A 27081-nucleotide genomic window follows, 5' to 3' on the forward strand; every position below is an offset into this window, starting at 1 on the left:
GGTACTGAGGGACATGGTTTAACAGTAGACTTGGTAGTGTTTTATTAGTGGTTGGACTCAATCTCAAAGGTCTATTCCAGCCTAAATTCTATGATAATGGCACTCAGGCTTGTTTTAAAAGGACAAAATTGGTTTTTTTAGGTTGATTTTCAGTGCTCAGCAATGGCTGCCTCCTGTTTCAGGTACCCTGCTGACCAGCCTGCTTCCACACTGAGATGTCCCCTGGATGAGCCTCGACCCCATAAGGCTGACAAGCAGCACGGCCTGTGACCAGGATGAATCAGGATGAGCATGAAAAAAAAGAAACTTTTCCTTCCATGTCACCATCTGATTCATCTCCTCACAGCCCAGTGTGATGGTTTTAAGACTCTCTTTTTAATTTTTCTTCACAAAGTTCAAGCAGAGAAAGTGAAAGAATGTAAATAAATCACTATTGGGTGTAAGAAAGCAAAATAATGATTATTCTAAACACTTCGATTGGAGAGACAGAAATGTTTAAGAACTACTACTCAAAACAAGGTTGGGGAGTTGGGCAGTCTCGGCTTGCTCAGCTTCTGTCTGGCTGCTGCTTCTTCTTTTCTGGCTAAAGATAATACACTGACCTTGACAAGCTAAGTCTAACAGCCTCTCTGCTTCTTGACTCTCTGCCTTCTGCCAGGGGAGCCTGGGCTGATTCCTTCTGGCTGGGGAGGAGGCCCCTTGGGGAAGGCCCCTTGAGGGAAGCAAAGGGGGCTGGGTTGTGCCTTTCTGTCTATTGTACATATTGGTAAATGTTGTGAATAGTGTATATTTGTACATATTTATTGCATTCCATCATAGATTGTAGATTTGCTTGTAAATACAGCTTTCAGGTGCTTCCAGACTGAGCTAGCCTGGTCACTGTTGGTGTGGGAGAGGGATTTCAGCTCTCACACTGTTACACCCAGTTCACAGAGCAGGCAGAAAAGAGTCCACAAGTGGCAAACCACAGGCAGGCAGAAGAGTTGTGCGTTCCAGCCTCTGTGGTCAAAGGCCTTGTGGTGCTCAGGGGGTGCTTTGCCCAGGTGGATGTTACTTGAAGGAGGCATTGAAGGCCCTGCCAATGACGAGCCTGCGCACCTCGCTGGTTCCCGCCCCGATCTCGTAGAGCTTGGCATCACGCAGGAACCGCCCCATGGGGTAGTCATTGATGTAACCATTCCCACCTGCAGGCAAGGAGAAGGCAAAAGTCATTTCCTCTCTCTGATTTCAGGGGTTCAGGTGGGGATGGGAGAGCTGACTGCTCCTGCCTCCCTTCCTGTATGTCTTCAAGGCCAGGCTGGACCAGACCTTGAGCAACCGTCTAGTGGAAACTGTCCCTGCCCTTGGTGGGGAGGGTGGAACTAGAAGATCTTTAAAGGTCCCTTCCAACCCAAACAATTCCAGAATTCTAAGGAACAAACCCTTCCAGTGACTTACCCAGACACTGGATCCCATCCAGAGCCACTTGGGTCGCACACTCTGCCGAGTAGAGGATGACTCCAGCACAGTCCTAAAGCAGGGCCACAAGATGACCATTGGGAAAGGTGACACCTGCCTGCCTCAAGCCTCTGTGTTGCTCTGACCTTCCCCTTACTCTATGGACACAGGCTAATGAGCTGAGCCACCTGCTCACAAAGGCACAGAGTCCACTCCCCGCTGAGCAGGAAGCTGCAGCAGCTTTTCTGTGCCCACAGGGCTCTTGTGTCAGATCTGTGAAGGCCACATGAAGACAGAAAAAGGGAAACACTCAAAGGAGCGCAGTAGGGGAGCTGGTGTCACCAGTGACAACAGACCCACAGAACACACCAATGTGATGCTCCAACTGTTAAACCTTCGGTGTCCTCCTCTGGTGAAGGTGTGGTGACAGTGCTGGTGTGGAGATGACAACACCTTGGAATGATAGCTAAGTCCCTTAGGACAGCCAGGGGATTGGGACTGGGCTTCCAGTAAACACCTACTGAGGCTGCTAAGTCTCAGTCAGAGAGATTAGATCAGAGCCACAGAACGGTTTTGACTGGAAAAGATCTTTAAGCTCATTCAGCCCAACCATTCTCTAACTCTACCAAGACTGGTGCTAAGCCATTGGCCCTCAGCACCACACCTCTGTGTCATTTAAACCCCTCCAGGGATGGGGATTCAACCACCTCCCTGGAAAGCCTGATGCAGTCTTTGAGAACACTTTCACTGAAGAAGTTTATTTTCCTTTCCAACCTAAACCTCCCCTGGCACAATTTCAGGCAATTAACCCTTGTCCTGTCACTTGTTTCTTGGGAGAAGAGACCAACCCCCACCTGGCTCCAGCCTCCTTTCAGGGAACTGTAGAGAGCCAGAAGGTCTCCCCTCAGCCTCCTCTTCTCCAGGCTGAACACCTCCAGGTCCCTCAGCTGCTCTCCTTCAGCCTTGTTCTCCAGACCCTTCCCTACCTTTGCTGCCCTTCTCTGGACCTGCTCCAGCCCCTCAATGTCCTTCTTGGAGTGATGGCCCCAGAAGAAGCTTTCCTTTTTCTTTGTGGCAACCCAACGCCTGTCAAGCTGCAGCTGAGTCATTTTCACCTCAGCCCTGCTCACGTCCTGGGCCCAGAAGGAGAGGCGGTGCCACAGCAGCCCCAGCACAGGTGGAAGGGAGGTGGAAGGAAGCTCACCTTGGCATTGAAGTGTCCCTGGTCACAGGCCCTGGCCACATTGTAGACGTACTGCCGGCAGGCCATCAGCCGCGTGTACATGTCAGCCATCTTGCCCTGCATCAGCTGTGGGGCACAGCAAGAGACGCGAGTGAGGAGCTGACTTCTGCACAGGCACCCATTCCCCAGACTGTCTCAGAGAACCAGAGAAATGAGAAGACATGGGCTGGGCATGGGGGAAGCTGCCAACTCTCAGCCTCTCAGGTGGCATCTGAAGTCCCTCACCCACCACCAGCAGCCTGAGAGATCCTTTGACCTTCTCACCACATCACTACATCATGTAGCCCCAGCACAAACTCCAGGCCCCTTCCCTGGAGGTGTTCAAGGCCAGGTTGGATGGGGCCTTGAGCAACCTAGTGCGAGGTGTCCCTGCCACTGTCCCTGCAGGGAGGTTGGAACTAGATAATCTTTAAGGTCCCTTCCAACCCAAACCATTCTATGATTCTCCATGCAAAGTCCTCCCCACAACAGAGCACTTTGTCTTCTCATTTTTAAAGAGAAAAGCAAGATGACAAATTCCTAATTCCTTTTTTTGTCTCACCTGGAAGTAGCCAATTTTCTGTCCAAATGCCTCTCTCACATGCAGGTATGGAATTGCATGGTCAAGAACAGCTTGCATGAGCCTAAGGAAAGCAACAGAACTAACAATTTAATCTCAGAAGGACAACCTAAGGTAAAAGGCCCTGATACCCAAAGTGATATGCTGCTGTCTTCCTACAGCTCCACTCGATGCCAAAAATCCAAAGGTCTCATTTTTCTCTCCAATGCTCTACATGGTGCTCGTTTGGGACATCCTGTGGCAAGGTCTTGCTGTCTTAATTCAGGGGACTGGGATGCAGAGCTGCCTTACAACTGCAGCTAGGACAGCTGTGTTGCCTTGCATCTCCAGAAACCACCAGCCTGTGGAGAACTGGCCAGTACCATAACAAAGAACAAGAAGGGTGAAGAGTTCTCCTTCTGCCTGGTGGAAGGTGGTCTTTCCATGTGAGGATTAGAACAGAGAGACCACTTGGGAGGACAAAAGGACTGCAGGGTAAAATAATTACTGGGGAGCTTAAGGAATGAGCTTGAGAAAATGAAGAACCAACCCTTTACCCAGCCCAGTGGTCCTTCCATGGGCCAGTCTGGACAGTGCCGTGGGACTTGGAAGGAGCTGGTTATTCCCAGGGATACACTGCAGGGATACACACAAGCAAGGTCCCTGGCAGACCAACTACCTCTGGAAAGGTTTAATGTCAGGACTGATACTTTCCAAAGCCTGTTCTGGAGGGTCCATGGCCTGTGCTACATGGGAAGGCAGAGATTTCCAGGCTTGCTTCCTGGCACTGACTCTTCTACCCCTTGCTCCACATAGCTGCTTCCAAACTGAGGGGTGGAGGGGTGAGGAGAGCTCAAGCTGGAGCACACACAGAGCAAGCTGTGGAGTGCCAAAGGGACCTCTCCAGCTGGAGCACCCCCACCACAGCTGGAGAACCCAGCAGCTATGGGATCTCCCTACTCCTGCCTCATCAGCAGGTCCCTTCCTTCCCACAATTCTGGACCCAGCCTCTCCTCTTCTCTCAGAAGCTGCCCAAGTATCTCAGTTCTCCATCCAAGATGCATCCTACTAAGAGCTGCAGACCCAGCTGAAGATCCAGCAGGTGAGGTGACTGTGAAGGACCTTTCTGGTCTTACAACCTGTAAAAGAAAAGCCCTTACCCCAGTGGCCCACCAGACAGCACGAGTCTCTCCAGGTCCAACCCACTCATCAGAACATAGACTCCTTTGCTCAGTGTTCCCAGGATGTTTTCAGCTGCAATGAGCAAAGGAAAGGGATTTACTTGTGTGCAAAACAGAGAAAGCTGTTGTCAGAGGCCAGCTGCTCACTGGGGAGAGGATCCAAACCTTCAGTCCCCTTCACCTGGCCTTTTGGCCCAAGATACAAACCCTCAGGTGCTGAGCATTGATGCAAACATTCCCTATCCCTGAAAGGTCTTCTCAATCCAACCACAGCCAAAACTAAAAGGTAGGAAAGGGTTAAAGTGCATCTACTCTCCCTGCTGTTCTCTTGCCTGCTTTCTGAAGAGTGAAGTGCTCTACAGAGATCTTCCAGCTCAGCATCTGCACCAACAAGAACAGGAGACTTAATAGGTTGGGAGGGCAAACTGGAAGCCCCCCTTCACCATCCCATTAGATTGCACCTACCCCAAACTGACAGCATTGCTACCTGCTGTCTGCTGAGTGTCTGCAATGAATGCAAACCATGGGCTGCTCTGCTAGGGTCACCTCTCTGAGCATTCCCAGCTCATGAATGAAAGATGACACAGGCACACAGCCACAAAATGGTAGTGGTTGGAAGGAACCTCTGGAGACTGAGCCCAGACCCCTATCAAAACAGCATCACCTAGAGAAGGTCACACAGGAACACATTCAGGCAGGTTTGGACTATCTTCAGAGATGGAGACTCCACCACCTCTCTGGGCAGCCTGCTCCAGGGCTCCCTCATCCTCAAATTAAAGAAGTTCCTCCTCATGTTCAGATGAGCTTCTGATGTTCCATTTTGTGCTCACTGCCCCTTGTGCTGTCACTGGGCACCACTGAACAAAGCCTGGTCCCATCCTGACACCCACCCTTGAAGTATTGATCAGCATTGATGAGATCCCCCTCAGGCTGCCCTTTTCCAGCCTAAACAGTCCCAATTCTCTCAGTCTTTCCTCCTCACAGAGCTGTTCCAGTCCCCTCAGCATCTTTGTAGCCACTCCAGCAAGTTCCTGACTTTCTTGAACTGAGGAGCCCAGAACTGGACACAGTACTACAGTCAAAACTCAGCACTTCTCAGAGTGCTGGGTATTAGTCTTCTGAGGCTGGAGAATACAAACAGTCATCATCCCTCCTGCCGTGAGAGGGCTGAGCAGAACATCGCAGCCCTTATTAATAACTCTTTGACACAGACCAGCATTATTTCTGCACAAAGGAAAACAGCCACCTTAGACAAAAGGCTGGGAAAAACCCTCCCCAAACCTTTTAACTTTGGGACAATCTGAAGCAGGAGCTGATGTTATCAGGTATAAAATAAGAGAAGCAGGAACAAAAAGCTCGTCTCAGCAAGGCTCTGCTCTTACAATTGGAAGAGAACTTCAAGCCTAACAACTGTGCTTTGTAGACAGGCAGAGATTATCCCCTGATCACACCATGTAGGAGAGCTGACACACACTGCAGGCTTTGATCACCAGAGATCTGAGAGCTGTGATATGCAAAGTGAAAATGCGACAGGACGTGGACACCTGCAGATGGTCTCCTGAAACAAATCATTTTTTTCAGTGGCAGAAGCTTGTGGACTGCATTGCCTCCTGCTTATTGAAAAGATCATTGATGGAATGTATGGAGAAGGGCAGCCCCTGCAGGGACACCAGCACAGTATAAGGGACACCAACATTGTATTGGAGGTAGGAGGAGGAAGAATCACAGAATGGTAGGAATTGGAAGGGACCTCTGGAGATCACTGAGTCCAAACCCCCCATCAAGGCAGGGTCACCTAGAGAAAAAAAAAACAAAAAACCACACAGAAACACATCCAGGTGGGTTTGGAATGTCTTCAGAGATGGAAACTCCACTACTTCTCTAGGTAGCCTGCTCCAGGACTCTGTCCCCCTTAAATTAAAGAAGTTCCTCCTCATGTTTAAATGGAACTTATGTTTGGATGGAACTTATGTGCAGCCTGAGCCTGTTACCCCTTGCCTTCTCACTGGGCATGATTCTGGAGATAAAACAACCTTCAAGGCAGATAAGCTTTCCTGTATGCAAGATGAGAAACAAATGTTTGTTTGGGAGTCTCACTTCAGCTTTGCAGAAGTAGTGGTTAAGAGTTAGGTCTATGAGGGTGAAACAGGCATGACCTAATCAGGGCTGTGCTCCTGCACTGCAATCCAGCAGATTGCACTTTTCCAGTTCCACCAGCTCTCTTCTGGCTGCCAGAGAGCAGATAACCATCTGCAAAGCCCTCTAGGTCTGAACATGCATGTAATTAGTGATCCAACTTATCTGATCAAGAAGACAGGGAAGCACCACATGTACGCTGCCACCATTTGAGCCCAACTCACCTGGGATCTTGCAGTCTTCAAAGATCAGTTCACAGGTGTTAGAACCCCTCATTCCCAGCTTGTCCAGCTTCTGGGCTGTGCTGATCCCTGGCATTCCCTATCAGGTCAAGACAGAGTTATAGGATTGTGTAGGTTGGAAATTACCTTTAAGATCATCAGGTCTAATAATTAACCCATCACAGCCACATCCACCACTAAACCATATCTCTCAGCACCACATCTATGTGTCTAGTATAGCCTCAAATAATTAAAAGGGAAGAAACCCCCCAACAAATTCCTGTTTTCCAAGGGCTCCCCATTGAGCAGCCTGTTCCTGCTCCCCTTGGCCTGCTCTGATTTGCATGTTTGGGTCATTTCAGGATTCCAAAGAAGCAGTGCAAGAAAATCGGAGGAAGAAATTAATATCCTGATGTCTTGGCTTAAGAAAACCCCAAGCAGACAAAGCTAGGCAATGGGGTAGCAGGACATATTTACAAGAGCTCCAGTCTCTCTGACAACTTTGGCCACAAGCAAATCCTTTAATATTAGAATCTCGTGCATTTTCTCTGTTTCTAGCCCTGAAGGCTGGTTGCTTGCTTGGACACCAAAATCCAGCAGTGCTCAGCCAGCAGCACAGAGTGCCAGGTGCAGAGGACTAATCTCACAGCATGGTAGGGGTTGGAAGGGACCTCTGGAGACTGGGCCCAAATCCCATGCCAAGGCAGGGTCACCTAGAAGGAGGTCACACAGGAACATGTCCGGGTGGGTTTGGAATGTCTCCAGAGATGGAGACTCTACCACCTCTCTGGGCAGCTCCCTCACCCTTAAATCAAGGTTCCTCCTCATGCTGGGATGGGACTCCTAATGTTATAGTTTGTGCCTGTTTCCCCTTGTCCTGTCACTGGGCACCACTGAAAAACCTCACAGGCTTATAAAGGCAGAAAGTAGTTTGTCTTTCAGCTGGAGGTTGGCAGCTAAAGAAAACCAGCTGGCTTCTACAGAAGGGTGAGGAAGCTGGCTTTGAAAACCACAGTGCAATAAGCTGGTGAGGAGTCACCTACCCTCTCCACGATGAACGCTGTTATACCGTGGGAGGCTGGCACAGCACTGACATCAGTTTTGGCATAAACTATGAGAACATCTGCATCTGGCCCATTGGTGATCCAAAATTTGTTGCCATTCAGAACAAAGTAGTCTCCTAGAAGCAACAAGATGCAAACTGTTAGTTCACAGCAGAGCAACACCTACAGTCTCACTCTGTTTCGTTCAAAACAGGTTTCCGAGGATGCTCTTTAAGACTCCCCCAAGAGGCATGAACAAATCCTTCCCAGGTTCCAGACAACTTATTTCCTTCATTTCTGGAGTACAGAGACAGTTTAGCAAAGGCCTGGTAGGTACCAGACACCTACCACTGGTTCCAAGCCTACCCACATGGCTTGGGATACTCAAGACCAAGCACCCTATCTCCGCGGTGCTGGGGAGGTATCCAGACTCCCAGGAGCTATCATTTACAGCAGTTATTTCTCCAGGCAGCACATGATGGACTTTACCTTTCTTATCTGCTCTCAGCTTCATGGACACAACATCAGAACCAGAATTGGGTTCACTCATTGCTAAGGCTCCAATGTGCTCCCCATTGATGAGCTGGAAGAGAGGACCAAATTATGGGAGGGGAAACAGCAGCAGCCTTGCTTCTGTGCCCTCTTAGCCTTCCCTTTTGTTGTCCTGCTCTGCATCTCCACAGCAACTGATCCATACAAGAACTGCAAACCAAAGCTGCTGGTCCTGTAAAGTCCTAGCAAGGAGCTCCTTGTGCTGCTGTGCTAAGGGACAGAACCAAGTCTCAGTGGGATGAGAAGTATGACCTGGCTCCTGCCTGAGCTACACCAGCACAGCTCTGCTTATAGCACACCACCTCCAGGAAGGTGCCAGAGGAACCACGCAGGCAGTCATAAGCCTTTCAAGAGCTCCTTGTTCTGCAGTTTTTAAGGTCTGCCTTTTTCCACAAACTGAAGCTGTTTGTGTCGGTGTGAGCTGAAATTCCCCCCCCACCGACAATAACCAGGCTAGCTCAGTCTGGAAGCAAATGAAAAGCTGTATTTACAAGCAGAGTCTAAAATCTACAATGAAATGCAATGAATATGTACAAATATACAAAATTCACAACATTCACAAATATATACAATCAACAGAAAAAGCACAACCGATCTCCCTTTGCTTCCCCCCAAGGGGACCCTCCCAAAGGGGCCTCCCTCTCCCAGGAGCTTCCCCCCCAGACCCCCCTGGACAGAGAAGCAGAGTTAGTTAAGCAGAAAGTTGTTAACTTAGCTGCCAAGGTCAGTGTGTTATCTTCAGCCAGAAGAGAAGAAGAAACAGCAGCCAGACAGCCCAGCAACTGCCCCCACTGCCGAATGCAGAATGTGCCGAATGCCTACTTTGTTTTGGGTAATAGTTCTTAAACATTTCTGTCTATCCAATGGAAGTGTTTAGAACAATCGTTATTTTGCTTTCTTACACCCAATAGTGACTTATTTACATTCTTTCACTTTCTCTGTTCTGAACTTTGCAAGGAAAAATTTAAAAGACAGTTTCAAACCATCACACTGTTAAATCCAAACTGCCAACGAGGAGGCTGACAAGACATTGCAAAGTTGATAGCTTCACAGACTCTCTGGGCAACCTGTTCCAGTGTCTGCCACCCTCACTGTAAACAATTTTTTCCTCATCTCCAGACTAAACCTCGCCTCTTCCAGTTTAAAGCCATCACCCCTCATCCTGTCACTACAAGTTCTCAGCACTGTTCTCATAGCCCAGCAGCAGATGGACAGCCTCCATCTGTACCTGCTCACACCAGGCTCTGGCATAGCTGCTGCTTCCTCTTCACTGCTGCTTTCATTCTGCCCTTTTCTCCATGCCTTTTTTTTCCCCTCTCTCTCCTGTGTACCTTTATCATCTTCTCCCCCCTTTTGATCTTGTTTTATGAAAACCAGACTCAATGCTTAAGAGATATGCTCAACCAATTTGATCCATCACTGCATTTCATAGCATCACAGAACTGTTGAGGTTGGAAGAGACCTTTGAGCTCATTAAGTCCAATCACTCACCTGGAGCTCACAATGCCGCCACTGCTGCTGAGCCACTGCCACTAAACCACATCCCTCAGCACCACATCCACACAACTTTCAAACCCCTCCAGGAACGGAGACTCCACCACCTCTCCAGGCAGCCTGTTCCAGTGTTTCATTACCCTTAAAGAAATTTCTTCTCATGTTTAGATGGAAATTCTTATGTTCAAATTTGTGCTCATTACCCCTTGTGCTGTCACTGGGCATCACTGAACAAAGCTTGGTCCCATCCTCCTGACACCCACCCTTGAAGTATTGATCAGCATTGATGAGATCCCCCTCAGGCTGCTCTTCTCCAGTCTAAACAGCCCCAACCCCTCACAGAGCTGTTCCAGTCCCCTCAGCATCTTTGTAGTCCTTTGTTGTACCCTCTCCAGCAAGTCCCTGTCCTTCTGGAACTGGGCAGCCCAGAACTGGACAGAGTACTGCAGATGAGGCCTCCCCAAGGCAGAGTAGAGGAGGAGGAGAACCTCTCTCAACCTGCTGGCCACACTCTTCTTCATTCACCCCAGGACACCATTGGCCTTCTTGGCCATAAGGGCACACTGCTGGCTCATGATCATCCTATTGTCCACTGGGACTCCCAGGTCCTTTTCTCCAGAGCTGCTTTCCAACAGCTCAGCTCCCGACCTGTACTGATCCATGGGGTTGTTCTTCCCTGCATGCAGGATTTTACACCTGTCCTTCTTGAATTTAATTACATATCTCCCCACCCAGTTCTCCAGCCTGTCCAGGTTATGCTGGATGGCAGCAGTCTCTCAGTTTGCTATCATCAGCATACCGGCTGAGGGCTGGACCTGTACCAATCCTTGGGGGAGAGGCTAGAGAAGGGAGGATGGCAAGTCCAACATTTCCTAAGGCTAGCTGACTATAATCAACTAAGTGCTTAAGCTGCCACACACCAGGCAGCCACCCATCCTTGCAGTGCTTCCCCATTCCCAGCCACACACCTTGGGCAGGTACTTGTGCTTCTGGGCCTCGCTCCCATTCCGCACAAGCTGGTTGATGCAGAGGTTAGAGTGGGCACCATAACTAAGGCCCACAGCTGCTGATGCACGAGAAATCTCCTCCATCACCAGCACGTGGTCCAGATAACCCAAAGCAGATCCACCATATTCTGCTGCAAAGAGAGAAGAAACCCCACATGAACACCATGGAGTATAGAACAAGATCCCAGGGCTGGGCTTAGCCTTGAATGAGATCTGAGACACTTCAAAAGAGGTTCTGCTTTGGACTGACACTGTCCCTGAGGTGGGCAGCTCTGGCTTTCCCCAACCTCTCTCTTAATTTCAGTTTTCTTATCTTAAAGGTAGAGTCATAATACTTCTCAAGTAGAATCAATAATTTATTTTTACAGCATAGTTTTATCCCTGCAACATGCACAAGGATACATCTAAACCATGCTAGTGACACTTGCACAGCAATGAGTCCCTCTTGTCAAACATCTGCAAGTGCAACCTTAATCTTATCATGAAGGTTAAATCCCAAAGTGGCAACTTGTCTTAGGTGAGAGGACAAAGGAACACAGGACTGCAAAGTCACAGAATGGTAAGGGTTGGAAGGAACGTCTGGAGATCATCTAGTCCACCCCCCTGGCATGTTTGTCACGACAAGGACCCCTAACAAGTGAGGAATCCTCAAACTGCTCAGAATGTGGGGCACTAGGGGACTCTCTAAGCCCACAAATGTGCAGGAGACACAATTCAGATGAGAATGATCCAGCATCATAACGACTCCAATTCATCAGTGGCAAGAGTGTGGATTTTAAGAGAGGATGAAGTGAGACAGAGCAGGGTGATCGTTGTAGCTGAGAGTCTAGCTAGGCACATGGAGCTGAGTCTAAAATCAATGGTAAAGATGAAAGGGAAAGAGAGAAGGCAGGAAAAAAGGCTGATAAATGCATAATGGCCTTGAGCAGCTGCCAGCCTACACAAATATTCACATCTACCTACCTACACACACCTTTGTAGACACAAACACAGGCCCATCCCCCTGTAAAACTTTGCTCTGCAGGCAAGCAGCAAGTGATTGTGCTGCTAGAAGAACTACAAGAGGAGGACATCAACATCATGAAGCAGTCATAGAGGTAATTCAGGAGCGCTTACTTGTCATCAGAATGGATGCTGGAAGCAAGCAGCAACGTGGTTAGAGGTGTGCTGGTATGCTCAGAGTGAGCAAAGAGCTGAGCACATAGCCTGGGCTCAAGGAGGGCCAACTGTCCCTACCTCACCAAGTTCACTCAGTGGCCACTGGCATTAGATAGGGATTTGCCTCCCATGTCACTCATTCTGACTCCTATAATTATCTGCAGGGCTCTTCATCCTCTTAAATCACCTCAGAACGTGAAGGGACTCTCCAAAGCCATCTTGTCCGACCCCCCAACCCCTACAGTCAGCAGGGACATCTCCAGCTAGAGCAGACTGCTCAGGGCCCCAGCAAGCTTGACCTTGAACGTCTCTGGGGTGGGGCTTCCGCCACGTCTGGGAAACCTGTTCCAGTGTTCCACCACTCTCATAGCAAGAGCTTTCTTTTAACATCCAACCTAACTCTACCCTGCTCTAGTTTCAAACCATTACCCTTTGTTCTATCACCACAAGCCCTTCTCTAAACTGCTTCTCCCCAGCCTTCCTGTGGGTCCCCTTCAGATGTAGAAATGCAGCTCTAAGGTCTCCTTTCTCTCCTCCAGGCTGAACAATCCCAACTCTCTCAGCCTGTATTTGTGGGAGAAGTGCTCCAGTCCATTGATCATCCTCATGGCCTCCTCTGGACCTGCTCCATCAGGTCCATGTCCTTCTTGTGTTGGGGCCCCATGGATGGACACTGTACTCTAGGTGAGGTCTCACCAGAGCAGAGGAGCAGAATCACCTCTCTCAACCTGTTAGCCATGCTGCTTTTGATGCAGCCCAGGCTGCCCTTGGTCTTCTGGGCTGCCAGTGCCCATCACTGGCTCATGCCCAGCTTCACACTCACCAGCACCCTCAAGTCCTTTCCTGCAGGGCTGCTCTCAATTTCATCATCCCCCAGCTTGGGTAATTATTCAGCACTGCCCTGACACAGATGCAGGACCTTACACTTTGCCTTATTAAACCTCATGAGATAACTCCTCAGCCCACTTCTCCAGCCTGTCCAAGTACCTCTGGACACTATCCCATCCTTCAGTCTCAACCACCACATCAATTCACCTTGGTATCATCAGCAAGCTTGCTGAGGGTGCACTCAAACTTGCTGTGTCTGTATCATTGATCCTGCCACATCAGAGCTTGGGGGTTTCCTATCAATATGCTAAAAGAGTTTCCTGTTCATTCCTCTCAGACAGCTTTGGTGCTATTGCCTCAAGGAAGGAGGCTCACTCCCTCTGTGAGCCCATGACAACAAGAGGTACAAGAAAATAATTCTGCCAGACTTCTCCTCATGTAATCCAAACCAAGGTGACATTTAGGGTGGTGCTGCCCCTTCACAATCACTCTTGAGATGTGACAGGTCTGTATTGTCCTTCCAGGGCAGCTATAGATTTGCATTTCTTAACTCAGCTCTGTATAAAATAAATAGAAAATTGCAAACCAAGAGTTCTCTTAGTTTTGAGAAGAAAAAAAGCTTTCTTGACAGGCTTGGTCAACACACATCCATTTAATTTAGCACAAACCCTCATGAGATTTCACATCACCACCACATCCTAAATCTTGGTTTCCAGATCCTAGAACAAAGCCAGCACCAGCAGAGAAAGTTCACTTGACTGTACAACCAAAAACAAGGAAAAAAAATCTGGGCATAGGAGTGTTTTAAAGGCAAATCTTTAAGGAAATCAGAAAGGACAGGACTCATGAGCAGAGGGCTTATTTATAGTGTGGGAAACTGCTGTAAGCCTCAGGCACAAGATCAAAGAAGAAATAAGGTAAGAGTGAGAAGAAACAGGAGCAGCAGTAAATTGGGAAGAGTGAAGAGAAAAAGCCAGCAGAAATCCAGCCTCTTTCAGGCTGCCTTAGAGCCACTGAAAGAAAGTGGCAAAGGCATTATTTCAAGGCATTGCTATTCAGCTTGCTCCTGCAGCAGCTTTTGCAATCCCTCAAGAAACCCAGACTTTATGGTGGGGAAATAAAGGCTCCATTGGCTGCATGTTCTTCACTAAGGGCTTCTCCTCATTACACGGCGTTAGCGCATTCAGCACACCCACAGCAGCCTCAGCCATCTACCGCAGTAATCAAAACACTTTTCAGCTAACCTGGAGAAGGCTGAATAAGACTTACTCTGATTTTTGTGGTGTTTTTGTTTTTTTTTTTTTTTCTGACTGGTTGGAGGTGGTCAGCTCTCCATTAGTTATGGAAGCTTTTCCCAGTATGGTTTGACAGCTTCTAACTTCTATTAGAGATGGATGTTTGTTCTAGGATACTTTTATCTGTAGCTCTGGCTCTTTCAACAATTGCAGCAAATGCTTCATGTTGGAGAAGCACAAACAATTTCAAGTTATATCTGGAGAATCCATTTCTAAACAGAACTTTAAAAATTGGGAAAGGTGTTTGGTAATCACCCAAAACTTTAACAAGGACGCAGTAGCAAAAAAAAGATTTGAAGTCAGTGAAGAGTTAATAAAAGTTCATAGAATCATAGAACTGTTTGGGTTGGAAAAGAATTCTAAGATCACCCAGTCCAACCACCAACCCAACACCACCATGTCCCCAAGTGCCATGGCCACAGGTTTCTTGAACAACTCCGGGATGGGGACTCCACCACCTCCCTGGGCAGCCTGTGCCAATCCCTGACCACTCTTGCAGCAAAGAAATTGTTCTTAATCTCCAACTTAACTCTCCCCAGGCACAACTGCAGGCCATTGCCTCTCGTTCTGTCACCTGGTGCTGGGGAGAAGAGACCAAGCCCCACCCGACTCCAGCCTTCTTTCAGAAGTTGTAGAGAGCTAGAGATTTTAAAAACCACAAAGACTGGAGCTTCTGAACAAGATGGATGTGATGTCACTGACAAGGCTGTTACACAGTCATAGAATCCCAGACTGGTTTGGGTGGGAAGGGACCTCTAAAGCTCACCTAGTTCAGCAGGGACATCCCCAGCTAGAGCAGGTTGCTCAGAGCCCCAAATAACCTGACCTGAAATGATTCCAGAGATGGGGCAGCTCCCAACAATGTGGGCATCCTGGGCCAGGATCTCGTCACCCTTCCTTCTCTCTAGTTTGAATCTCCCTCTTTTCAAACCATCACCCCTTGTCTTGTCACAACAGGCCAGGGGTGAGCTGGAAAGGGTGACTTTAAGTGCTCTCTCATCCATTTGAAGAATCACCTGCCAGAAGGTCAAAGGTGGGAACAGACTTACCAGGAGCTGTGATCCCCAGAACTCCCAGTTCCCCAAGTTTCTTCCAAAACTCCTACAAACACAGAACAAGCCATCAGTCCAGCCTCCCAGCCAGGGCACCAGCGCAAAAAGTGTTCCCAGGTACCTCATCAGAGACACCAATTGACCTTCTCCTGGTGCTCCCTCAGACTTCCTCAGTTGCTTCCTCCCTTGGACTCAGAACTCAGACTTAAGGATGTTAGCTATGCACACGTGGGAGCAGTCAGCCGAATTCAGTGAAAACTCACAACCTCAATTTAATTCTGGAAGAATGAGTCCTAAGATTTAACTCACTGCCCAGTTTAAGGAAAGTTTTGATGAATTAAAACCTATTAATAAAACACCTGCACTTTTGGGCTTTCATACACTACTGATAAAGATTATTTAGAATGTAGTGACTTAGAGTTATGTTTTTCTTTTACATTGTCTATCCTTGTGACTGTGCTCTGACAGCTTTGCGTAGACCAGCTCTGTGTAGGTGCTGCAAACAGCAGTTAACATATGTTACCCACAACCAAAATCCTGGAAATAAGTGAACAAGCTGCTACTTTGATGGCACCTTAACTCTCTTCTAGTAAAACAGAAACTAGTAAGTAAAGCCAACGGGGCCTCTGTGGGAGAGCTACAAAAGAGGACATGTTACAGCTGGGGCAGATGGAGGTGCTGCCCACCTTGCAAGTTGTGAACACAACAGAGAATCTGTCAACACTTGTGAAGCTGAAGGAGCTGTGAATCCACAGGTACGTAACTTGCAGGCTTTCAAGGCTGCCAGGACACACATGAGGACCGGAGAGGGTCACTGAGCCTTGCATAGCTGGACACAACTGCTACAGAGTTCATCTCCTTGACCACCAACTCCTTCATTCCCCTGTTACCCAGATTTACCGCTTGAGGAACACCATCACACAATTCCAGGCACAGAGCTACCAGATGGCTTGAGACATCCATATCAACTGTGTCTACCACGTGGCAGCAGAGCAAGATGGAGGCCATGACATAATGCAGCAGCAAAGGATGTCCCCAGTGAGAACCACACGTACACTGGAGGAGCCACCTCCTTGCTGCTGCTTCAGACTGCAGCTTCTCCTCCATTACATGACAGACATGCAGGTGAGGGCTTGGCATAGAAGGTAACTATCAGTGAAGAGTCTCCAGAGACTTCAAAAAGAGTATGATCATAGAATAGAATCACAGAATGGATTGGGTTGGAAGGGACCTTAAAGACTACCCAGTTTCAAACCCTGTTGCTATGGGCAGGGACACCTCCCACCAGCCCAGGTTGCTCAAGGCCTCATCCAACCTGGCCTTGAACACTTCCAGAGAGGGGACATCCACAGCTTCCCTGGGCAACCTGCTCCAGTGTCTCACCACCTTCACTGTGAAGAACTTCTTCCTAATCTCCACTCTAAACCTCCCCTCTTCTGCTCAAAGCCATTTACCCTTGTCCTATCACTGCAAGACCTTGTAGAAAGTCCCTCTCCAGCCTTCCTTTCTCCAGACTAAGCAGCCCCAACTCTCCCAGCCTGTCGCCACAGGGGAGGTTCTCCAGCCCTCTGGTCATCTTTGTGGCCTCCTCTGGACCCTCTCCAACAGCTCCAAGTCCTTCTTGTGCTGAAGGCCCCAAAAGTGGATGCAGTACTGCAGGTGGGGGTCTCACCAGAGCAGAGCATAGCAGGAGAATCACTTCCCTGGTCCTGCTGGTCAAGTAGCTCTGGATGACATCTGGTGCACCAGACTAAATTTATATACTTCGCTTCAAAGCAGTGCCTATAGCCCTGAAAACATCAACAGCGGAACTCCAGGAAAGCCTAGCAGATGTTCTGAGCTTTAAAAGTCTTGTGGAGCTTGATATGAAAACTGATAGTTAGATCTCTCACATTCATCAGTCAATTCTGCTGCACAGAATTTGTGGGGTTTATTAGGAAGGCTCAGCTCAACAACTCCACACTGCAGCATTTGCACACATAATTTTGTATTTACAGCATGGGTTTGAGAAGAAACCCAACATGTCAAAGGGTCCCAGGTAGGAGAATACAAAACACACACTAGAGAAGACGTCTGAGCAGAGTCAAGCAGAAATCCATTGATAAGAACCCAAACAAGACCATGATCAATCTTTTTTTTAGGCTGCCTGGCTTCCATTCCAGGTTGCTGAAAGTTGTTAACAAAAGATGAGACAGGAAATCAAACACCTGTGATGTCTTTGGCTTTCAAGTCTGAAAAGCTAATGTGTATGGGGCTGTGGGTTGGGGTTCTCTGGACTCAGACACAGATCAAAGCCCAGACAGGCTCTCACCACTCTCTGCTTTAAAGACACATGAAGTACTTGCCCGCATCTCCTTGAATTCATTGTCCTGGTCAATCTGTTGGGCCTTTGGAGCCAAATGTTCTTGACAGAACTTTGTCATGGTCTGCCTAAGCTGGGAAAAAGATCAGAAGACACAGATAGGTTATATCTCATTAATAGATTGTTGCTGTCTTCCCTAACATACTGCCAACATTCCCTTGCCAGGTAACTCCAGGATCACAGAATCAGAACGGTTTGGGTTGGAAGGGACCTTAAAGATCATCTAGTTCAAACCTCCCATGCCATGGGCAGGGACACCTCCCACTAGATCAGGTTGCTCAAAGCCTCATCCAGCCTGACCTTGAACACCTCTAAGAAGGAATCCCAAACTCCGAAGCATAAAGCCATAATGGAATGGATGTTTTGGGTCACTGGCTGAAACACACAAAAGCCCCACACGTTCTTTAAAGAGCAGAGACACTGGGGTACTGAAGGTCCTCTCAGCACTTAACTTTAGTCTTCCCCCAACATGAAGGGCTGCTACTGAACCACTTCCTGCACCAGAGCTTCAGGAGGTGGTTTTGGTCATGAAATTTTGGAAACCAGTGAGGAAAGCTTGTCACATGTCACTCCAACCCAGGAGCTGCTTATGCCTTCATTTAGTTATATGCAAATGCCTGTAATAAGCATGTATGAGAATGAAATTGTGCTGGGGTATCCAACTGGCACAACGTTAGCTATCCCATTTTCTTCACAGAGATTTGATGAAGCCAGGTATGTTCGGTGAGCCAGGTGTTAGATTTCTCTATATCTTCCTCCAAACTGTAAAATCTGGACACTTAGAAACATGAAAGTGGGTAAGAATGGCTGGAAACTGTCCAGTAGAGAAAAACTTGGAGGTGTTGATCAACAGCTACCTGAAGATGAGCCAGCAGTGTGCCCAGGTGCTAGAAGGCCAAGAAAGCCACCAGCATCCTGCCTTGGATCAGCAAGAGTGTGGCCAGCAGGACTAGGGTTGGGATTGCCTCGCTGTGCTCAGCACTGGTGAGGCCACATCTTGAGCACTCTTTTTGGCCCTCACACTCCAAAAAGTATATTGAGGGGCTGGAGTGGGTCCAGAGAAGGGCAACAAAGCTGGTGAAGGGCCTGGAGAACAGGGCTGGTGAGCAGCTGAGGGCCTTTAAGTTGTATAGTTTGGAGAAAAGTAGGTTGAGGATAGATGACCTGGCTCTCTCCGACTCCCTGAAAGGAGGCTGGAGCTAGGTGAGGGTCGCTTTCTTCTCCCCAGGAGCAAGTGACAGAACAAGAGAAAACAGCCTCATGTTGCCCCAGGGCGGGCTTGGGTTGGCCGTAAGGTCCTCCCCAGAAGGGCCCGCAGCCCCCTCCCCACGTGCCAGGGCCGCACCACGCCTCCTCTGCGAGTCCTCCCTTTGGCCAGCTCGCTTTGCCTCAACCAATCATTACCCTCCACTCCCGCCACACCCCCCCGCCAGGCGGCAGGCCACACCCGGGCCGCCGCCGCAATCCGGAGCTGCGGGGCTACTGCCGGCCGCTACCTGCTGCTGCTCCGCGCTCAGCCCGTTCACCGTGTCGTCCACCGCCAGCCCCGCGCAGCCCCGCCGCAGCAGCCACAGCGTCTGCCAGCGCTGGGCTCCGCGCAGCCTTGCACCAAGCGCTGCCCGCCTCGCCGCCGCCATCACCGCTGCCGCCGCCATCACCGCTGCCGCCGAGGCCCCACCCTCTGCGCAGGCGCGGCGCGGCCCAGCTCCGCCCCGCCGCCCCGCCTCTCCAGGGGCCGGAAGGAGCGGGCGGGGCTGGTCCGAATTGTAAAGGGGGGAGTCTCCGTGCGGTTGGAATAACTTTAATAGGTTAAGAGCACAGATAGTTAAAACGAGGGAACAAATAGTGATAGACGGCCGTGCACCGGTGAGTGGGGCACTGAAGAGGGGCCAGGCGAGGCCGTGGCAGGTGTGGGGAGAGCACCAAGGGTTGTGAGCAACTCGCACACCATAACCACCCATCCTGCTCCAACTCCTGCAACGCACCCTCCCCCCTGGTTAAGGCCACCAAGTAAGATCTGGTTTTGAGAAGTAACCCCTGAACATGGAAGAAACCATCAAAACACAGAGTACAGTACAGCCCAGCCTCCAGCTCACATCTCCAGGAGCTGATCAACCTCCTTGAGGATTGCCATGCTCTTCCTCATTTGTGCTTGATGGAAGGCACGCTTCTTCATGGCCTGCTGCTGCATCTCGGCTCTGGCTGCCTGCCCCTTGGCCATCCATGCCTGTGTGAAGACATTGGGGAACACAATGTTCAGAGAGGCTGGGGGACAGCAGGGATCAAAGCACATAAGGTTTAGAGAGGTTGGGGAACACACATCCTAACACCAAAGTACTGAAGAGCAAAGTTAATTTCTAAAGCAGCTCCACCTAAAGCACCTGAGCTCTTCAGCAGGATCTTTCCTGCTAAGCTAAGATCAGTCTGCCCTGACTAGGATGTCTCTGACCTCATTTCCTTGAGGAAAACCTCAGTTTGTGACCAAAGTTTAGAAAGTCTTACAGTGATTCACTGTCTGTTACCAAGAGTCACACAATTACAGTTTAGTGACTCTCTTGGTCAGCAGGTAGATGTTATTGAAGCTGATTGTGTGCCCTCAGTTCCCAGAGAGACAACCTGAGGTCAGAGTCTGCAAGTTAAACTGGAATTCAGAAGATTTGATTTAACAGCCAGTCTTCTGCTAGTGGTGCTTGCAATCACCTGCAACAGCCTCAAAAACTCTCTCTGGAGAGGAGCTGGTCTAAGCAGGGACAGCTCTGGTCCAGTGCTGACACCACCTTTACTCTGGAACTGATCCAACCTGAATTAAAAGCTACCAGTCATTAATGTCACCTTCACTGCCTTTTTTCAAGGTCAATTGTATGATTGAACTGGAAATGATTAAAGATGCTCTCCTAATGACTGTATTAGATGACCTTTAAAGGTCCCTTCGACGCAAACCTGTCTGTGACCCTCAGCTGTGCTTTGTGTGTAACACGAGGAGAAACGCTGCAGGCTTTCTGGGTCATTCGGAGAGCAGAGCAGTGCTGGGAGAAGCACAGGATGTCACACAGCATCAGGAGGTCACAATCTTCACAAAGTCAGTGTCTTACCTGACGTGCCTCCCTTTCTTCTACAGCTGCTCGATTAAACTGCTTCAGTTCTTCCACAAGCTTCTGAGGAGCCAACAGAAAAGCAGTTTCATATGTGAAAAAAAGGGGGTATCAGCAGCTGTTTCCACAACCTCAGTAAGCTCACAGGACCTCTCAAAACCCATTTAACTCTGACTGCTCTTTCAAAATTTTCTTACCTGTGTGTGCTTCTGGTATTCTTGGGCCTTCTCTTCCTCCTCCAAAATCTTGCTGCCTGTAACTAATTGATGGGATGCATTGGTGAACCTCTAATGCACAGATAATTTTACTTTCAAAAGCTAACAGCTTTTCAAAGTAACTTTCTACAGCCACAAAGACTAAATTTTCAAAGTAGGACAAGGCCTACCACAGGAAGCAGCTTTTTCTCTTCAGCTTCAAAAAAGTCCCACCTGGGAGTTACAGCAGCACTAGGAAGCAGAGTCCAAACATTTCATGAAGAGAACCGGAAAGCGTGAAGTGCACAGTCCTTACCAGGATCAATGTTTCTTCTTGCTAAGATCGTCATGCAATCCTCCTGAGACTTCTTGAGTTTCTCAATTTCTAGCATCAGCAATCCCTTCTCCTCCTTCAAATCCTTTATAGTACCCTGTCATGGACACAGGTTGTAATTAAATCAAGTTTCCAAGGAGATTTTCTTCTCATTAGCATCACTATTGGCTCAACAAGTGCTCCACTAGCACCAAGGATCAGATCTTGCCTGTCTCTGCCACCACAGCAAATATGTCTGTTGCTGACCCTTATTCCTGCTTCTTGAAAGGATTCAGGGCTACAAAGATGCTGAGGGGACTGGAACATCCCTCTGATGAGGAAAGGCAGAGAGAATTGGGGCGTTTTAGGCTGGAGAAGAGCAGCCTGAGGGGAATCTCATCAATGCTGATCAATACTTCAAGGGTGGGTATCAGGAGGATGGGACCAGTCTGTCTTCAGTGGTGGCCACTGATGGGACAAGGGGTGAAGGGCACAAACTTGAGCATCAGAAGTTCCACCTAACCATGAGAAGAAACTTCTTTAGTTTAAGGATGGTGGAAACCTGGAGCAGACTGCCCAGAGAGGTGGTGGAGTCTCCATTTCTGGAGAGATTCCAAACCCACCTGGATGTGTTCCTGTGTGACCTTCTCTAGGTGACCCTGCCTTGGCAGAGGGGTTGGACTCAATCTCTAGAGGTCCCTTCCAACCCCTACCATTCTGTGATTCATGCACTGATCACATCTGCACCTTGGAGCTATTACTAAAAAAAAAAAAAAAAAAAAAATATTTGAGACATAAATTCCTTTTATGCAACCCCAGTGTCTCTCGTTCTGCTCTCTCTTGGACATACAGATAATCCAGGAGTTTGCTGCACTGAAGAGCATATAAGGCCTGGGAAGAAAAGGATATCTTGGAATCTTTATCCACAACACTATTCTCTGCTTGCTTCAGATATCACCAGGCAACGGGACAAGCTGATCAGCCTCACAAGTTGAAGGCAGCTCTCCAAGAGAATCAATAAGCCTGTGGATTAGGGTGATCCAGCTGACAGGGTCAGAAGTTATTTGAACATCTCACAGGAGGTCTCAAAAGCACTTAAATCAAGCTTGAGACAAACATCACTGAATACCAGCATGCTGGGGCTGGAAGAGACCTCCAGAGATCATCTAGCCCAACTCCCCTGATTCTGTCCTAGCCCTGCTGGTAACAGGTCAGGCTGCAGGTGGCCTTCTTGGCCACCTGGGCACACTCTGGCTCATCTTCAGATACTGCTGACCAACACCACCAGGTCCTTTTCCACCAGCCTTTCTTTCTTACTAAAAATAGATGACTCCCATTCTAGAACCCACAGCTGCAACACTGCATGCACTTTCACACTACACTCTGATGGGTTCAGGTGAGGAGAGATGGGCAAAACGAACAAGGAAATTGAGTATCTACCGTAAGTTAGGAGCTATGGAAAGAAAAGAACTGATAGACCTCAAACCATCAGTGGCAAGTGATTATTTACAGTTTCTGCAGATGTAGCTAGGAAGTATCTGGCAATATTGAGGCTTTTTAAATAAATTTTCATTGAAGTATAGAGTTGTGAGCTCTGATGACTATTTAACAGGAATCTGGGTGCATGATCCATCCAAATACCTCTGCATCTCTGCTGATTTCCAGGTTCTAGCAGATATGACAGTTAACAGAGGAGAAAACCCAGCCCACACAAACTCTACTGACTTCTAATGGAGAGAGGAAAGGAGCAGTAAAGCCTTTGATGTGATCCTGTGGGGATCAGAATGTAAGAATTACTCAATGATTTATTTATCTCCCCCCTTCTTCTTACCTCTGCTTCTGTCAGTTTGCAGCGTAACTGCTGATTTTCTGTTTCCAACACCTTCATCTGCAGCCCTGCTTGTAGACTGTATTTTCTGGGAAGTCTGTAGAGTCAAACATCAAAGATTTAGGGGAAAACCCACAAGTACCACATACTTGCTCTTTTGCTTCTACAAGCATGCCCTTTTTTGAAGCATTTGCTCTTCTTTCTGACCAAGAGCTTTCATCAGCAAACTTGGCAAGAAAGCTGGACATGGGCGAGAGTTCATCACAGGCCTCCAAGAGGGAGCACTGCTACATGAGGGCAGCTAACAGAGGTTTGAGGATACATACCCTCTTGCGGCTGTCATCTTTGAAGGTGGCTCCACTTTCTTGACAGATTTAGGCAACCTTAAAAGATGGGTAAAATACAATTACTAGAAGACCACCACATTCTGGCAGACGACCAAGTCTGCAAAATGCAAAGCCATCTTTAAGCCATTTGCCAAGTAAATCCATCAGCATTTTACTTCCATTTACCCTTGCTTTGTAGCTTTTGAGACACCTTCCATTGAAACACTTGAACAGAAGTTGGGATCTTTGCTGAACTCCACCTCTGCTGCTTTGATGCCACATGGTTTCTTTGAAGAAAAAGCTGTTTGTGTTTCTTCAAGAAAAAAAGACAACAGTGAAAGCACCCCAGTCAGCAAGAGAGCACCATAACACACAAAACTACTGGATGAAAGCTCCAGCCTGTGAGCAGAGTGGCTGGAAACTGCCCAGCAGAAAAGGATCCTGGGGGTGGTGGTTGAGAGCAGCAACGGAGCGGTCACCATGGAGATGATGACAGAGGCTCAAGATGAGCCAGCGTGTGCACAGGTGCAACGGCATCCTGGTCTGCATCAGCAAGAGTGTGTCCAGCAGGACGAGGGCAGGGATTGTCAGAGGCTCACAGGATATTAGGGGTTGGAAGGGACCTCCAGAGATCACCGAGTCCAACCTCCCTGCCAGAGCAGGGACATAGAATCCAGCACAGGAGTACATCCAGACAGGGCTGGGAAGTCTTCAGAGGAGACTCCACAACCCCTCTGGGGAGCCTGTTCCAGTGCTCTGTGATCCTCTGTGTCCCCCTGGACAGGTGACATTTCAAATCTTGGGTTCAGTTTTGGGCCCTTCACATTGAGGGGCTGGAGCACAAGTCCTATGAGGAACACTGAGGCATCTGGGGTTGTTTAGTCTGGAGAAGAGAAGGCTGAGGGAAGACCTCATAGCTCTCCACAGCTACCTGAAAGGAGGCTGCATTGAGGGGTGGTGGTTGGTCTCTTCTCCCTAGTATCAGGTGATAGGATGAGAGGAAATGGCCTGAAGCTGTGCCAGGGGAGGTTTAGTTTGGATATTAGGAACCATTTCTTTGTGCAAAGAGTGGTCAGGGATTGGAACAGGCTGCCTAGGGAAGTGGTGGAGTCATCAGCCCTGGAGGTGTTCAAAAAATCTGGAGACATGGTTCAGCGGCCGTGGTGGTGTTGGGTTGATACATTTCCAAAAGAACACATGGGGAATTAGTGCCTCCAAGCAAAGTTTATCTGGCTTTAAGCAACCGCTGGCTCCCAGCACTGAAGCAAGGCACAAAGGTACATATTTAGCAAAAAAAAAAAAAAAAAGGTGTTAATCAAAGTCTGAGAGACCAAGTAGGTGAATAAAGCCTGTAATTGGATTTCACACATCCCAGCTTGGTGGGGGCTGGAAAGGACCTCTGGAGATCATTCAGTTCAATCCCCTGCTAATGCAGGGCACCCACAAGCAGCTTGCCCGGGAGCACAATGGCCAGGGCAGGTTTGGAGTCTCTCCAGAGGAGACGACTCCACAGCCTCTCTGGGCAGCCTGCTCCAGGGCTCCTGCACCCTCACACTGAAGAAGTTTCTCCTCATGGTCAGGTGGAGCCTCCTGGGTTCCAGTTTGTGCCCCTTGCCCTTTGTCCTGTCCCTGGGCACCACTGACAAGAGTCTGGCCCCAGCCTCTTGTCCCACACAGGTCCTTTATCTCTTGCTGAGCACTGCTCAGATCCCTCCGGAGCTGCTCTTCTCCAGGCCCTACAGCTCCGGGGCTCTCAGCCTTTCCAACTCACAGAGGTTCTCCAGGCCCCCTAGCATCCTCAGAGCCTCCACTGGACTCTGTCCAGTAGTTCCCTGTCCCTCAAACTAAGGAGCCCAGAACTGGACCCACACCTCCAGTTGTGTCCTCCTGTGTCGGTGTGAGCTGAAATTCCCCCCCCACCGACAATAACCAGGCTAGCCCAGTCTGGAAGCAAATGAAGGCTGTATTTACAAGCAGAGAAATGCAATGAATATGTACAAATATACAAAATTCACAACATTTACAATATATATATATATAATCAACAGAAAAAGCACAACCGATCTCCCTTTGCTTCCCCCCAAGGGGACCCTCCCAAAGGGGCCTCCCTCTCCCAGGAGCTTCCCCCCCAGACCCCCCTGGACAGAGAAGCAGAGTTAGTTAAGCAGAAAGTTGTTAACTTAGCTCGCCAAGGTCAGTGTGTTATCTTCAGCCAGAAGAGAAGAAGAAACAGCAGCCAGACAGCCCAGCAACTGCCTCCACTGCAGAACGCAGAATGTGCAGAATGCCTACTTTGTTTTGGGTAATAGTTCTTAAACATTTCTATCTATCCAATGGAAGTGTTTAGAACAATCGTTATTTTGCTTTCTTACACCCAATAGCGACTTATTTACATTCTTTCACTTTCTCTGTTCTGAACTTTGCAAAGAAAAAAATAAAAAGACAGTTTCAAACCATCACACCTCCCTAGAGCAGAGTAAGGGGGGGGGGTGGGGGGGGTGGGGTGAAGAACCTGCTTGCCACACTCTTCTTCATGCCCCCCAGGAGACTGTTGCCCTTCTTGGTCACAGGAGCACATTGGTCATTCATGGTGAACTTGTTGTCCACCAGCACTCCGGCAAAGACCACCACGGGTCCAGCAGTTCCCGAAACATACACCGCCCCCCCCGCCACCGCAGCCCAACCCCGTTCCCAACCCGGCTCCCAGGACTCCATTGTCCCATGGCGGAGGAGACCCGGGCCCAGCCTTTCCTCCCGACAGCCCGCGGCGCTAACGCACCTGAAAAGAGCCCACGCTGGGTGAGGAATGCGAGAAAACGGAGCCTTACCCTCCATAGCTGCCACGCTCTCGCGCCAACGCCGTTAGAATCTAGCCGCCTCCAAACAGCGACTGCGCAGGGCCCGGCCCGGCCCCGCCTCAGCGAGCGGCGCAGGCGCAATGCGTCGACGAGCGAGGGTGAGAGCTGAGTGCGGGGCGGGGGTTGGAGGGGGTCGCTGGAGGTCATCCAGTTCCAGCGCCCTGATAAATCAGGGTCACCCACAGCAGCTTGCCCAGGAGCACAGTGTCCTGGCGGGGTTTGGAGTCCCTCTAAAGAAGGAGATTCCACAGCCTCTCTGGGCAGCCTTTCTCCAGGTCTCCAGCACCCCACACTAAGCAAGTTTCTCCTCACTGTCAGATGGAGCCTCTTGGGTTCCAGTTTGTGCCCTCTGCCCCTTGTCCTGTTGCTGAGCACCCCTGACAAGAGTGTGACCACATCTTCTTGTCCCACATCCTCAGCCCAGAACTAGACGCAGGACTCCAGATGTGGCCTCACCAGGACAGAGCAGAGAGGGAGGACAACCTCCCTGGGCCTGCCGGCCTTCATGCCCCCCAAAAGACCATTTGCCTTCTTGGCTGCAGGGGCACATTGCTGGCTCATGGGCAAGTTATTGCACACCCAGACTCCAAGGCTCTTCTCCACAGAGCTGATTTCCAGCAGTGGAGTTTGTGCATGGCACCCCTGCCCTCAGCAGAGGCAGGAGGCAGATGGCAGGGTCACCAATGTGTTTGGTGGCATTTCTGCCTGTGTCGGTGTGAGCTGAAATTCCCCCCCCACCGACAATAACCAGGCTAGCCCAGTCTGGAAGCAAATGAAAAGCTGTATTTACAAGCAGAGTCTAAAATCTACAATGAAATGCAATGAATATGTACAAATATACAAAATTCACAACATTCATAAATATATACAATCAACAGAAAAAGCACAATCGATCTCCCTTTGCTTCCCCCCAAGGGGACCCT

The 27081-nt window shown here is 49.1% G+C and overlaps 2 protein-coding genes across 2 annotated transcripts; both read right to left on the reverse strand.

Moving 5' to 3' along the window:
- Positions 1-798: 798 nt before the first annotated feature.
- Positions 799-19190, reverse strand: IVD (isovaleryl-CoA dehydrogenase). The gene is made up of 12 exons (XM_054390367.1): positions 19044-19190; positions 17531-17620; positions 15183-15234; positions 10814-10983; positions 8289-8382; positions 7800-7936; positions 6760-6856; positions 4379-4472; positions 3222-3303; positions 2642-2746; positions 1438-1510; positions 799-1184 (listed from the first exon to the last, which is right to left on the reverse strand). Exons 1-12 carry the CDS (start codon positions 19182-19184, stop codon positions 1051-1053), a joined length of 1269 nt encoding a protein of 422 aa, XP_054246342.1. The 5' UTR covers positions 19185-19190; the 3' UTR covers positions 799-1050.
- A 267-nt stretch (positions 19191-19457) lies between these two features.
- Positions 19458-26146, reverse strand: KNSTRN (kinetochore localized astrin (SPAG5) binding protein). Its single transcript, XM_054390386.1, has 8 exons — positions 26129-26146; positions 23487-23613; positions 23301-23357; positions 22978-23071; positions 21150-21264; positions 20837-20898; positions 20640-20702; positions 19458-19774 (listed from the first exon to the last, which is right to left on the reverse strand). The coding sequence occupies exons 1-8, from the start codon at positions 26133-26135 to the stop codon at positions 19640-19642; spliced, it is 660 nt and encodes a 219-aa protein (XP_054246361.1). The 5' UTR covers positions 26136-26146; the 3' UTR covers positions 19458-19639.
- Between the last annotated feature and the right edge of the window lie 935 nt (positions 26147-27081).

The sequence above is a fragment of the Indicator indicator genome, chromosome 21, assembly GCF_027791375.1.
Source record: "Indicator indicator isolate 239-I01 chromosome 21, UM_Iind_1.1, whole genome shotgun sequence".
NCBI lineage: Eukaryota > Metazoa > Chordata > Aves > Piciformes > Indicatoridae > Indicator > Indicator indicator.